Below are 13,317 nucleotides of genomic sequence, written 5' to 3' on the forward strand. Positions count from 1 at the left end.
CATCTTTCATTTAATAGTCCATGGAGGTGGGTGCTGAGCAAGTGGTTGACCGGAAAGTAGAGCTGGAAAAGGAGGATAGCCATGTGCTCCATAACCGCCTACGCCAGGTGGACCCAGAAATGGCAGCCAAGCTGCACCCACACGACAAGCGCAAAGTGGCCCGGTAAGAAAGCCTGATCTGGTTGTCCCTGAATTCCTTGAGACTGTAGTTTGCCAGGTAACAGGCTTGGTAGTTGCAGTTAGTAGAAATTGATGTGTTGTTCTAGCTCAGCAGGCCTGGGTTACTGCCTCAATCCAACTCCCCCAGAGAACAGTTGCACCCTACTTTGTAGTTACATCTTTAAATGCATAGTACGATATTGTGTTTCCTAAGGCCTATATAATCTTGCTTCATTTTCTATTTGATCTTTGCTTGTATAACAGTTTTCATATAATTTTTTTCTGGCATGCAGTCTGTTTACATTGTGATTTGGGTTTCATAATGGATTGTGCAATGCTGAGTCCTGCCCAGCAGCTTTCCCAGTGGAGGCTGATGTTTTAAACCATCTCATAGATCAGCTCACCTTTGTACACAGAGACTTTCTCCTAGGGGTGCGAGGTGCTGAATGAACTCATAAGGTCATGTTTTCTTAGGTTGTTTTGGAATTCCAGCCTCATGTGTTAACTTAGTTTTTCTTCAGTGTTAGGAGTGATTACCATATCTGGCATAGTAGAACATCTGATGAAGATCTTCCTGTGTGGATGATTACAAACAGATTAAATATTATAGTAACTGCTTGTATCAATAAGGGTCATGAAGTTTTTTACTCAAATGATTTTTCTAGATTAGTGTTTCTTGATACTATTGTCATTATTCTGCCCCCCCCAGGAGTGGTTTTAGAATTTTTTTCCTAGTAGCACCCCAACTCTGATGAAGTCTAACCTTAGAGAATAAGATTTTTGAGTAGGGTTGTCTTTTGGAGGGCCATAGCTCATTTTTTTCCCCCACTCCTTTGAAGGGATATCACCCTGGCAAGATTGCATGTTCTAGGTTAATAAAGTTTAGGTTTTCCAGTAGCCAAACAGTAAACATTTAATAGAAATCTTTCAGCTTTTTAAATCTCAGGAGCATTACCATCAACATTCATTTGTATATTCTTTAGGACATTAGACCCTGTCTTTTATTATTCTGTCATTTGACTACTTTTTTCTTATCACCTCTCCTAAGCTAGTATATGTTTTGCTGCTCTTTTTTTTTTTTTTTTTTTTTTTTGAGACAGGGTCTCACTATGTAGTTCAGAATGCCCTTGAGCTCACTATGCAACCTCAAACTCAAGGCAGGCGATAACACCTGCTTCAGACTCCCAAATGCTGGGATTACAGGCATGCACTACCACGCTGGGATATTTTGGTGCTTTTAAACTAGTAATGTCCTGAGAATTGTACCTTAGGAAGAGTCAGTAGCTTTTAAGCTCTAGGATCTCTCAAGATGATTAGAGGGATTTTTTTTTTCTTTTGGTACCAGGGATCGAACTCAGGACCTTGGGCTTGCAAGACAGGCAGCACAACCACTGAGCTAAATCCCCAGCCCGATTGGAGGGATTTTTTAAAATCTTTCTTTGGGTTCTAACGTCCATATGGGTGAGATATTTGTTAAATTTTTTTCTCATAGATCTTTTTTGAGTGACCATGATACCAATGGACAAGGGTTATCTTCTCTTATATTAGAATTTCAAGATGTAGAAATGAGTCAGGAAGGAAAAGATTATTTTCAAGCTGATAAATTGCAGTCAAGCACAGTGCTAGAGTATAGATTTGGGAATTCAGTTACCTAGTGGTACATATACACAGAAGTAGATGGCAGCTTAAGGATAAGTATGTGAAGCTAAGTGTGGTAGCACACACCTGTAATCCCAGCACTCTGGGAGGGTGAGGCAGGAAGATTGCAAATTTGAGCCCAGCCTAGAAAACTTAAGAGAGACCCTATCGCAAAAATAAATAAATAAAATTTTTAAAAGGGCTGGAGGGCTGGGGATTTAGCTCAGTGGTTCTGCTGCCTGCCTTGCAAGTGCAGGGTCCCAAGTTCAATCCCCAGTACCAAAAAAACAAAAAACAACAATAAAAGGGCTGGAGTTATAGCTCAGCTTGTCAGCCCCGATTCAATCCCCAGTACTAAAATAATAATGATAATTATTATTATATATATTTATATATTTATTATTATGAGGTGTGATTAAAATATGAGTTTAAATTTTAAAATCTTTTTTTTTTTTTTTTTTTTTGGTACCGGGGATTGAACTCAGGTCCTTGCGCTTGCGCAACAGGCGGCGAAACCACTGAGCTAAATCCCTGGCCCTAAATTTTAAAATCTTTATTACAGTAAAAGATGTATTGCCACAAATCCCCCTAGAAATATTCCCCCTTTCTTTGAACACACTTACACCATCATTCTTGCCATTTTCTGAAGCAGCCCTGGAAGTCCTCTTGTGTCTTTACAAGGTGTGCTCAGAAGTACAATGAACAGTGCCAGTAAGTGCCATTCAGTGGCAAGGCAGGCTGGTAAGAACACTGCGGCGTGTCCTCATCCACCTTACTCACTGCATCTGGCACTGTGCAATTTCTGGCTCTTCCCCAAAGTCCAAATGACCACGAGAGGGAAATCTGAATCGATTCAGGGCATTGAGGCATCTATGACAGAACAATTAAAGACACTCGTGAAAGACTTCTGGAACTGCTTCAGAAAGGGCTAGAATGGTAGGATAAGTGTGTTTGAAGTGGAGAAGAGTATTTTGAGGGGGATTATTAACAGTGTGTCTTTATTGTAAAAATTTTTTTTTTTTAATTTAAATGTTCACTGTTTTTTTTATCATACTTTGTATGTAAGTTCTTTACTCAGTGATCTTTGTGCCAGTACAGAGTACTGGATTAGGCAGGAACATTCTTCATTAATTTTAGTCATATTTGAAAAGAAAGCTGACGAGCTGGATGTGCGACATACCTCTGTACTGTGGGAAAGGCACTCCAGCGAGACCAGACTTGTAGGCTTGTACACGATGTCCCAAACAAGCTCCTTTACTGCTACCTGAAAGTGAGTATGTGAGTTCTGTTCTGTTTGAGTAGAAGAAACCCATTGTTTCTGAACCTATTTAACTGATACCAGAATTGTCTTTCAAATAATATTATTATTTTTCACTTTACCCAGAAAGTGACTTACACCTTAGAATACCCCTATACCTTCTTTTGGGGCAGAGAGGACTTAGGCAGAGAAAATGAAAATGAGACTTTCTGTAATCTACAGGTTTCTCCTTATCTCACTTGAGAATGAATATTTCCTAATGATTTGTATGGGTTCCTCACTCCCTTTAAAACAACTTAGGAGCTTACAAGTGTTTGAAGAAACGGGAATCTCTCACAGTGAATTTCTTCATCGTCAACATTCAGAGGAAGGTGGTGGTCCCCTTGGTGGCCCTCTGAAGTTCCCCAACCCTTGCATCCTGTGGCTTCATGCTGACCAGACAGGTAAAAGCCCTTTGGTTTCCTAGAGTCCATTGAGGTAGAATCTGGATCAGTAAGTCACTGTGTATAAAATGGCTAGAACCATGAGAGGCTCATAATGAGCACCAGCTATTATGCTATTAAGTGCTAGCTATTAAGTTTATCATCATCATCATTCATTGCCTTGGATGCAGCACCATTCTCCTGATACCTGTCTAGAAAGGGAGGAAGGGTAGTGTTGGATAAGATAAGACAGGATAAGATACCAGGGATAGGTGGGATAGGTGGGACAGGAAGGAGACTGCTGTCCAGGGAAGGTCCAGAGGGTAAAGAGAAGGAAGGTTCTGAGTGGGAGAACTCTAACTTCAGGTTTGGCTGGAGCCTGGATCACTGATTATTCTAGAAGCTATAGGCCTAAGAGGGGGATATGATGATTAGGGGTATTTTTGTCCCAGCAGTCTAATAACGCCTGTGACAGTAGAAGCTTATTCATCCATCAGACATTCAGTAAGCATTCAAGGAAGTACTGAGTAGTCCGTGTAGTTCCTCAGTTGTAGAGATGAATAAGAGATGCCTGAGCTTAAGAACATGCTGGTTAGTAGGGTGACAGACAAGGAGCTGGGTACCACACTGTGATAAATGCTGGGCTCAAGATACATTTTATTTTATTTTTTGGTATCTGGGATCGAACTCGGGACCTTACGCTTGCAAAGCAGGTAGCAGAACCACTGAGCTAAATCCCCGGCCCCAAGGTACATTTTAAAGTGCTGTGGGGCCTCTCTGGAGGGAGTCAGAGGCCAGTTTGCAAAGGTAACCCATGAGCTGGGAAGATGAGATGACTTTGTGGAGGGCAGTGTAATGTAGCGAGAATAGCGGTCTCTGAGGTGCACTGTCTCATTTCAAATTCTCACTCCAGTTATCTTACTTTACCTTTCTATGCCCCAACTCTCCTGTCAAGTGGAGATAATAATACTATGTACTGCACAGTATCGTTAAGGGTTAGATGAAATAATACATACAAAGTTGTGGAACTAAGGGAACAGCTCAGTGGTAGAGCACTTGGCTGACATGCAAAGGGCCCTGATTGAATGAATAAATAAATAAATGCCTCTGCAGTACTCAGAATGTGCTTGACATGTGGTGAGTCCTTGATAAATGTGTGTTTTAGGAAGAAAAACAGTTACTAGCCAGGTGTGATAGCTATACTCCCAGCCCTTGAGAGGCTGAGGCAGGAGGATCGCCACAAGTTTGAGGCCAGCCTGGGCTACATAGTGAGTTCACAGCCAACCTGAACTATAAAGCAAGACCCTTTTTAAAAAAAATGATAATAAAAAATAACAAAGAGTAGCAAATAACAATGACAAAAGTTAAGAAAGGTAAACCAGGAACCCCAGCCACCTCTTAAAAAGCAGTGAATATACATTCCATATTAGAATAAAATATTTATCTTTCATACTAGCTATAATTTTATGTTTTTGGTTTATGTAATGAGAAGGGTTGTACTTCCTTCTGGCTGTTTTTATTTGGAGTTGCGGAGTCTGACATTTGAATAAATATAATAAGGGGTCATTATATAATCTTTGAAATTAGAATCCTTTCTTTTGTTTGAACAAGTTCTATTAGGCAGCCTATTCATTCACCATGTAAGTGTGTAGTAGGCACTTGCGATATGTTGTTGCTGGTTCAAGGGCTAATTTGATTCAAGTTTTAGATGAGCGCTTGGATAAGAGAGTGGATGACATGCTCGCTGCTGGCCTCTTGGAAGAACTAAGAGATTTTCACAGATGCTATAATCAGAAGAACTCTTCGGAAAATAGGTGAGGATTTGGCTATTACTCTGATTTATTCACCATCCCTTGCCTATGATTGAAAGACCCTAAGACATATGATATTGGCTTTAGACCTACTTATTTATTAGCGTGTCCTTGGCATTCACAAGAGTTATTGGAAGGAGGTTTAGTATATTTGCAGTTTTCTAGTCTTTCAGACATTCCCAGGAGCTGGTGGGGCAAGTAGGGGAGAATTTCACAGTCATAATTGCTCAGGATCTCAACTGGATCATCTCCAAGGCCCCTGCTAGCTTTCAGAGGCAATGGCTCATCTGCTGATGCTCTCCTGTTTCCAGCCAGGACTATCAACATGGTATCTTCCAGTCAATTGGCTTCAAGGAATTTCACGAGTACCTGATCACTGAGGGAAAGTGCACACCAGAGACTAGTACCCAGCTTCTAAAGAAAGGTGTGAATCTCTCCATCTAACCTAGTCTTGGGCATCACATCCCTGGGTCACAGAGTACCCTGCTGGTATGGTCTGAGCAAGAGCTGAGGCTAAAAGAGCCCCAAATGGTCTTCTGCTCAGAATTGAGGTTGCGCCCACCAAATCTAACATTATGCTGATTTTCTCTTCTACTGGGCTGGGAGGGCCTGGGACTTGGCAGTGAAAGAAGTGATTACCTAGATGTTCTGCTACTTAACATATCTTTCAGGTATCGAAGCTCTGAAACAAGTAACTAAGAGATATGCTAGGAAGCAAAATCAATGGGTTAAAAACCGTTTTTTGAGCAGTAAGTCTCCTGACTATCCTTATCCCCTGCACTCCTTTATGATAAAATATAGATGCCCTTTGTTCATTCAGGAAATGAAAGTTACTTTTTAGACTAAGGGTTTAATGTCTGTTCTAAGAGTTTAGTGTCTGTGCTAAGATTTTGGACCTGACCTGGGGAAGGGTCTGTGGCATAAATGATTGTTCAGGAGGATTTCTTGTGAGGGCTTAGGGGAAAAAAAAGTTTCCACTGACATCTTCCTTGTACTTTGAATGTGTGGTACTGACTTCAAATAAGTAAGAGCAAAACAGCAGCATCTCAGCAGAGTTGGTATTCAGGGCTGTTTTTTAGCTTCAGTTTTGTACTGAAAGCAGAGTCCTGTGTAGTGGCACCTGCATGTAATCTCAGCACCCGAGGAGGCTGAGGCAGGAAGATTGCAAGTTCAAGCCCAGCCTGGGCAACTTAGTGACTTAGCAAGGCCCTGTCTCAAAATAAATAAATTAACAAATAAAAATTTAAAAGGGACTGGGAAAGCCAGGTGTGGTAGTGAATACCCATAATCCCAGCACTCGGGAGGCTGAGGCAGGATGATCTCTCCAGTGTTTGAAGTCAGCCTGGACTACAGAGCGAGACTCTGTCTCCATAAAAGGGGGGGGGGGCTGTAAATGTAGCTCAGTGTGAAGGCCTTGCATTCAATCCCCAGTACTGTGACAAACAAACAAAAAACAACCACCAAAATTCTATAGGGAGTTTTCCTAATTAAAATGGTTCTTGGGCCATATGATTAAAAGATAAAGCTTTTACTACTTCTCTGAGCACTTCCTTGTGATCAGGTATGTGATACTTTCATTGCATCAGTTAAGCTTTAGTTGAACAGAACTTTTAAGGGAAAAGGAAAGAAACTGTCACTCAGTGACCCTATATACTGTGTATCTTTGGCACTGAATTTGGTGTGCTGTATGTATATCAATGAGCCTCATGTTGTAGAGGCTTTTCTTTTCTTTTTACAGATAAGAAAGTGAAGGCCAGCTGAAATTAAATAACTTGTGTTGTTATCCCCCGCCCCCCCCCCTTAGTAGGTGGTGGAGATTGAATTCTGGCCTTCTCCAGTATCTACACTCTTCTTATTGCTTTTATCTTATACTTCTAGAGAGACAGCATTAATATGGGGCTGAGGTAAGAAATTATGTACTTGAGCTAAGAGGAGTTTAAGCATAAATGAAACTCCAGTTTTGTCTCGTAGACACTTTTTAAATATGCTTCAGGATCATCCCATATTTAGGTCTTGCCTAAAGACTTCTGCTTTAGTTGAGGTGAGGCTAGCTCAAGCCTCCACTCCTCTCGTGCCTCTTGGTGCCCCTGAACATGCCTGTCTGATCAGTATTGTTGGCCATTGCATTGCTTTCTTCTGCTTATCCTTCTTCCCTGCATGACCTGATAGATTGAGGGGAGGTCTTAGTGTCAGCTGAAGTTGAGGTTCAGTATTACAAATTTCAGTTGCAGCCTTTCTTCCCAAGTCGAACAATATGTCTGTAACAAAAGTCTTTTTTATAACAACTTAGAACTTCTTCCTGTGGTAAAGCCACACGAACTCCCCCATCTCTTAGATGGGTGTGGAGCGGGGTGGTGGATGGCACAGTGTCATATGCCTGTTCCTCCTTCGCGTGTGCTGGCAAAGTCCTGGTGCTAGAGTGAAAGGCACAGCTGCCCTTTAAGTCAGGAGCCACGTGTGATTGGCCAGGGCTGGCCCTAGGGGTATGGTTCTGGCAGGGAGCCAGAGGGACTTCCCCACTCCAGCTTGGCCTTGGACCTAAGCCAGAAATAGCAGCTGGGAGCCGAGAACTTGTTGAAAGGTGCTGAGACAGGGCACAGAAGTCCAACAAAGGACTTAGAGGAGAAAGGAAAATGTAGAGTGGCCTGGAAACAGGTGCAGAGCTTAGCCAAGGCCAGGTGTGCTGTGGGTGCCGCCTGCACCCTCCCAGTCTCACCTTTCCATGTGGTGGCAGGTGTAGCCCAGTCCAGTTTATGAAGAATCTTATTTGTGGTTGGTGCAGTCAAAAGTCGAGCACCTGCCAGCCGTTGGCATCCTGATGCCTTTGATGTTTTTTGTCCATAGAGCGATGCTCTTTGCTTTTAGGCAACTGGCTTACCTAGCTGTGGAAGGTAATTTACTGTATTTGTAGACTGAGGAAGCTACCAACAGAGACCAAACTCTTGCCACATGGTTGCCTCAGACGGGTGAAATGTCTGTAGCTTCTTTTTTTTTTTTTGGTACCAGGAATTGAACTCAGGACCTTGTGCCTGCCAAGTAGCTTCATAACTCTTACCCAAGGGTGTTTCTTGAATAGTCCCCTAGATCTGGCTCTTTTTTTTTTTTTTTTTTTTTTGGTACCAAGGATCGAACTCAGAACCTTGAGCTTGCAAGACAGACGGCAGAACCACTGAGCTAAATCTCCAGCCCCTGGCTCATTTATTTGTTTGTTTGTTTGTTTGTTTATTCAATTTATTATTTTTTTTGGAGACAGGCTCTCAGTATCCAGGCTGGCCTTGAATTCACTGTGTAGCCCAGGCTGGCCTCAAACTCATGGTGATCCACCTACCTCAGCCTCTTGGGTACTAGGATTACAGGCATGTGCCACTACACCCAATTAGATGTGGCTCTTAAAGGAAGGGATTCAGTTAGATCAATTGTAAGACTTCTTTCTAGTTCTCAGACTCAGCAGCTCATTGGCTGATAATGTTGTTCCCAGCCTATGGTTATCGTGTGCTGTCAAGGAGTTTCATGAATGCTTTGCTGCTGGAGGGATGTATGTAACCTTGAAACTAGTGTCTATTAAAGACGCCTAAAGAACTGTAAACTCTTTTTGCCACAGAGTGCCCGTAACAGTAAGATGACATGGCAGACAGTTAAAGCTGTTAGTTTCTTTCTGTCTTTGAAGTGCTGCCTTTATGTTTGTTTTACCCTACATACAGGTTAGCAGAGCTGCAGTATTCCCCCATTTTAGTTTCCATGGCCAGGCTTATTGGCTGCAGACATTAACCCTCTCAGTCTTTCTTGGGTTGTGGTTCATGTTTATGGTAGAATGAATAGGATGGTCAAATGTTTATTCCTTTGGCCATGTGTGTCCCCCTTAAGGGTTTCACAGCGCTATGAGCAGAATGATTGGGTCTTGGAGGCTGACCTCTTGCAACTTTTCTTTGTTATCATTAGGACCTGGTCCCGGTGCCCCCCCAGTATACGGCTTAGAGGTGTCTGATGTCTCGAAATGGAAAGAGTCTGTTCTCGAACCTGCCCTTGATATTGTGCATAGTTTCATCCAGGTGATTATTGATCATAGTACAGTTCTTTTTCTGTTTTGTTTTGTTTTTTTTGGTACCAGGGATCAAACTCTGGACCTTGTGCTTGCGAGGCAGGCGGTAGAACCACTGAGCTAAATCCCCGCCCTTTTAGAACACTTTCCTTCACTGATACATTGGTTGCTATATTAGGGAACCAGGGTTCTTTCCCATGGAATAAAAGAGAAGGGCTGGCTACTTTTTTTTTTTTTTTTAATCTCTGGGGCTGTATTTCTACTTTCATGTTTAGAAAGGTTACTGCTAAAATCTGTTTACAGCCCACCTGCTCCCTGGGCTGTAAAAGAAGAATCTGGGGAAGATCTCACTTCCTCTTAATACCAAAGAATTATACTCAGTTTCTTTGAATAGAGTACTCTTGTGTTCCACCTTGTTCTTCTAGGGCCACAAGCCTGTAGCAGCTCCAGTAAAGATTCCATACAATGAAGCTGAGAACAAGCGAAGTTACCATATGTGTGACCTCTGTGATCGGATCATCATTGGGGACCGAGAATGGGCAGGTAGAGTGTGAGAAGGACATGAGAAATCTGTAAGGGTGCGGTCACATTAACTTGTTGAAACTGGAGGTCTTTGGTAGGTTGAACACTGGGGTCTGCTTATTTGTAAAGGAACAGCCAAATTCCTGAGCCTGTGCTCATATTCTTTGCAGGCTTTCCCAGACTGCAGAGTATTCTGAAATGCAAAGGAAATCATATGCCCTCCAGCTTCATCTGGAATGGCTGTTTTATACTGAGAGGTCTGCACTTAACTTTGACTTCATACTCCTGCCTGAGAGGAGATTTTGGGGCTTTCATGTTTAGAATATTGTGGGAATGAGATAAGATTGTAAAGGAATCAAGGCAGTGCATCCAAAAGACAGAAGCAGAAGCAGACCAAGGAGGGAGCAGGAAATACAGTTCTTCCTCCAGAGCACATTCTTCAGAAGCGGGGTGGAATCAGTATTTCTCTAGGTAGTTTGCTTAAATGGTGATGGTGGCTCAAACAGTGGGGCTTGTAGTTTACCCAGTGGCTGGAATCCTTCTGTTCAGAGTCCTGCTTTGGTTGAATTCTCAGAGAAGTACAAGTACATTTTCTCCCCATATCAACCAATAGAATGATAGGTCTCTTAACTGGTAACTGGCAAAATGAACTCCATTGTCAGAGTCTGGGAACGGCTGTGATTGCCCAACCAGCAGAAGAAGCCTCGATTATCGTTGGTTTATAATGATGAAAGGGGAAGAGAAAGAGTGTCTGATTGTTTTGTAAAGGAAACTTAGTGGTTGGATTTGTCGAATGTCTTCAGAGAGAGCCTTAGAGAAACAACATTTGTGAGCCTTTGTGAGCGTAGCTGTGTGAGGCCTCTATAGTGCCATCTGTCAAGTCCTTGCTCCCATCTCCTGCTGCCATGGAGAGCCGGCCAGAGCCCAGCTTCTGCCTTAGGCTCTCGCTGGAAAACAAAGCTGACTTTTCTCACCAGTAAACTGTTCTTTGACTTCTAACCTCTTCCTTACTTATACTTGCTTCTAAGCTGTTAAGAATAATGTTTTTCATGTGTATAAAAGAATTTAATCTAGTTGTTCCTCTGTTGGTGCTCCAAGATGAAATTTCCTTGAAAAAGAGCAGGATAGTAGAAAGGAGCCCGTGTGAGTGAGTCAGAAGATGAGAACTGTCTGGGGGTGAGAAGTCAGTGTTCAATAGAGAGCAAGGGAGGCCACTCAGCTTCCTTGCTGGGCCCTCAGAAGAGGTTGCAGAGACCACTCCTCTAGCTCTCTCTCTGGAGCGTTGTGTGCCGCAGAATGAGAGCCTTGTGGGTTAGTCCTTCAGATGGCTGATCTGACACAGGCAAGGCATGTTGGACCAGGAGGAGCAGGGCAGGAAACAGAGAGGCAGCTCTGGCCCTCACATTTATTTATGGGGCAAGGTACTGCAGCATGAGGCATGGGCGAGGGTTTGAATTTCTAACATTTGAGTTGAAATGGTTCTGTAATAGGAAGTCTGATATCATAGAGGCCTGATTCTAGAAAGTGGGGTCCCTTTTTGGAGTTATAGGTCTAAGCAGAAGAGTTTACCTGCTGTGTAACCTTGAACAAAATGTAAGACCTCTCTGAATTTCAGTTTTTCTCCTTGTGTACACTGAGCAGAATAGACTGTCCTGCAAGATTATTGTGAGGATTAATGGTGTTATGTACCTAGCAGTGTGTACCTGATGCATGGTAGCTCTCTCTTGCTTGCTAAGCAGACTGGCCATATAACTTATACTTTCCTTAAAAATGCTAAGAGCTATACCAAGACATATGTTGATTCTGTTACTCATTGTTAAAGAAGAAGATTCTATACACTTAATTGCTTTTAGGATTAATTCTAAAAAATCCTAATGAGCTTCTTTTTTTTTGTCTTCTCAGCGCATATAAAATCCAAATCCCACTTGCACCAAGTGAAGAAAAGAAGGTTGGACTCAGATGCTGTCAATACCACAAAAAGCCAGACTACTTCCTGAGACTGTGATACCGAACCTAAAGAGAAGGGATCCCCAGGACAGAATGATCCAGGGAATCTGCAGAGGCGCTGGGGATCAGCAGAGCAGGGTGGTCTGTCTGGTTGTCTCCTGTGTCTGGGCTAAGGAGCGCTGTGCAGAAAGCCCCACCATTTCCTTTTATTCGGTAGTGAGGTCTCAAAAGTCTTGTGTTGGGGCTGGGGATTTAGCTCAGTGGTTCCGACACCTGCCTTGCAAACTCAAGGTCCCAAGTTCAATCCCCAGTACCAAAAAAAAAAGTCTTGGGTTTTCTGTGATGGAAACAGCAGGTCTTCCAGCTCCTGTGGCTGTTGTGTCTGGTGATGGTGTAATTTAAGAGTGGGGTTTTTTTTCCTTTGAACCTTAAAGTTTCTGTATTTGAAAGAGATAAGATTCCACATTTTTATACTTGAGGATCTTTTCTCATAAAAGAAGTTTTTTGTCCCTGACGCTGACTAAAAATATCGAATTTCCAGATGCTTTTGTAGATGACAGAAGTATTGTAAGCCACAAATCAGGAGTTCTAGATTTGAGGGAATGGCAGGAAAGGACCAGCCCCAGTGAGGTGATTAAGTAAACTAAACCAGCTCTCGGAAGTCCACAGAGGAGGAAATCAGATCGAGATGACTGTGACCTGGGATTTCAAGCTGAAAGACTGAAATCTGTTGATCTCCCCCTGTGTGATAATTGCTATCACTGCTGACTTCATAAAGTAGAAAAATATGTTTTTATTGAAAATTAAAATAAAAGCTTTGTAAGATCCTCCAAGAAAGATATTTGTGTCTATGTCTAATTTATACACAGTACACTGTTATCAACTTGATAGTTTTGTCTCAAATTTGACATTCTTCATAGGCCACGCTCTGTTGGTTTTATGTAGTTTATGATGTCTGTTATGCACTTATATTCCTGGAAGATCTCCAGAGAAGTCTTTTATTGGAGATTTGTTATTTTCAGTTTAAGCCCTCTTTCTGGAGTGACCGAGCTACCTGCAATATTAAATAAATATTTATTTCTGTGTAGTGTGTAATATAAAATTAAGCATCCGTAGATGTACAGTTCAGTAGCATTATAGATTCACAGTATTGTGCAACCACTGTCACTATTTCCAAAACTTTCTCATCATTCTAAATGTACCCGTTGAGTAATAGCTCCCCATGCGAATATGTTTGTTCAGAGTCTGTTATATGAGAGGGCCTGAACTAGGCTAGAGGGTATACAGAGATGACATGTGATTCTTGCTTTCAGGAAGCTTGGAAATCTCCTTTGTATACATAAACAGCCAGACTGGTAAGAGACTATCAGACGCTGAAAAATCAGAATTTCAGTTGAGACAGGGGAAGGAATCATAGCAAAAGGAGCATTTCTGCTAGACCTTAAAAAACCAATTTTTGGGCCGGGGATTTAGCTCAATGGTTTCGCCACCTGCTGCTCAAGGACCCAAGTTCAATCCCTG

General features: G+C 42.2%; 1 protein-coding gene across 2 annotated transcripts in view; it reads left to right on the plus strand.

Moving 5' to 3' along the window:
* The window catches only part of Trit1 (tRNA isopentenyltransferase 1), a 46,609-nt gene extending 33,976 nt beyond the window's left edge, over window positions 1-12,633 (plus strand). Inside the window, exons 4-11 of one of the 2 annotated variants that reach the window (XM_087215231.1) lie at window positions 18-163; window positions 3,356-3,498; window positions 5,180-5,291; window positions 5,600-5,712; window positions 5,960-6,037; window positions 9,228-9,337; window positions 9,753-9,870; window positions 11,752-12,633. In XM_087215231.1, coding sequence (XP_087071357.1) covers window positions 18-163; window positions 3,356-3,498; window positions 5,180-5,291; window positions 5,600-5,712; window positions 5,960-6,037; window positions 9,228-9,337; window positions 9,753-9,870; window positions 11,752-11,846 — 915 coding nt within the window. In that variant the 3' untranslated portion in view covers window positions 11,847-12,633. The remainder of the gene's footprint in view (window positions 1-17; window positions 164-3,355; window positions 3,499-5,179; window positions 5,292-5,599; window positions 5,713-5,959; window positions 6,038-9,227; window positions 9,338-9,752; window positions 9,871-11,751) is intronic. The other variant, XM_087215232.1, reaches the window with a different exon arrangement.
* The last annotated feature ends 684 nt before the right edge of the window (window positions 12,634-13,317 follow it).

Source organism: Heterocephalus glaber, unplaced genomic scaffold (genome assembly GCF_053883595.1).
Source record: "Heterocephalus glaber isolate CG9 unplaced genomic scaffold, H.glaber_assembly_v1.0 deba00001452, whole genome shotgun sequence".
NCBI lineage: Eukaryota > Metazoa > Chordata > Mammalia > Rodentia > Bathyergidae > Heterocephalus > Heterocephalus glaber.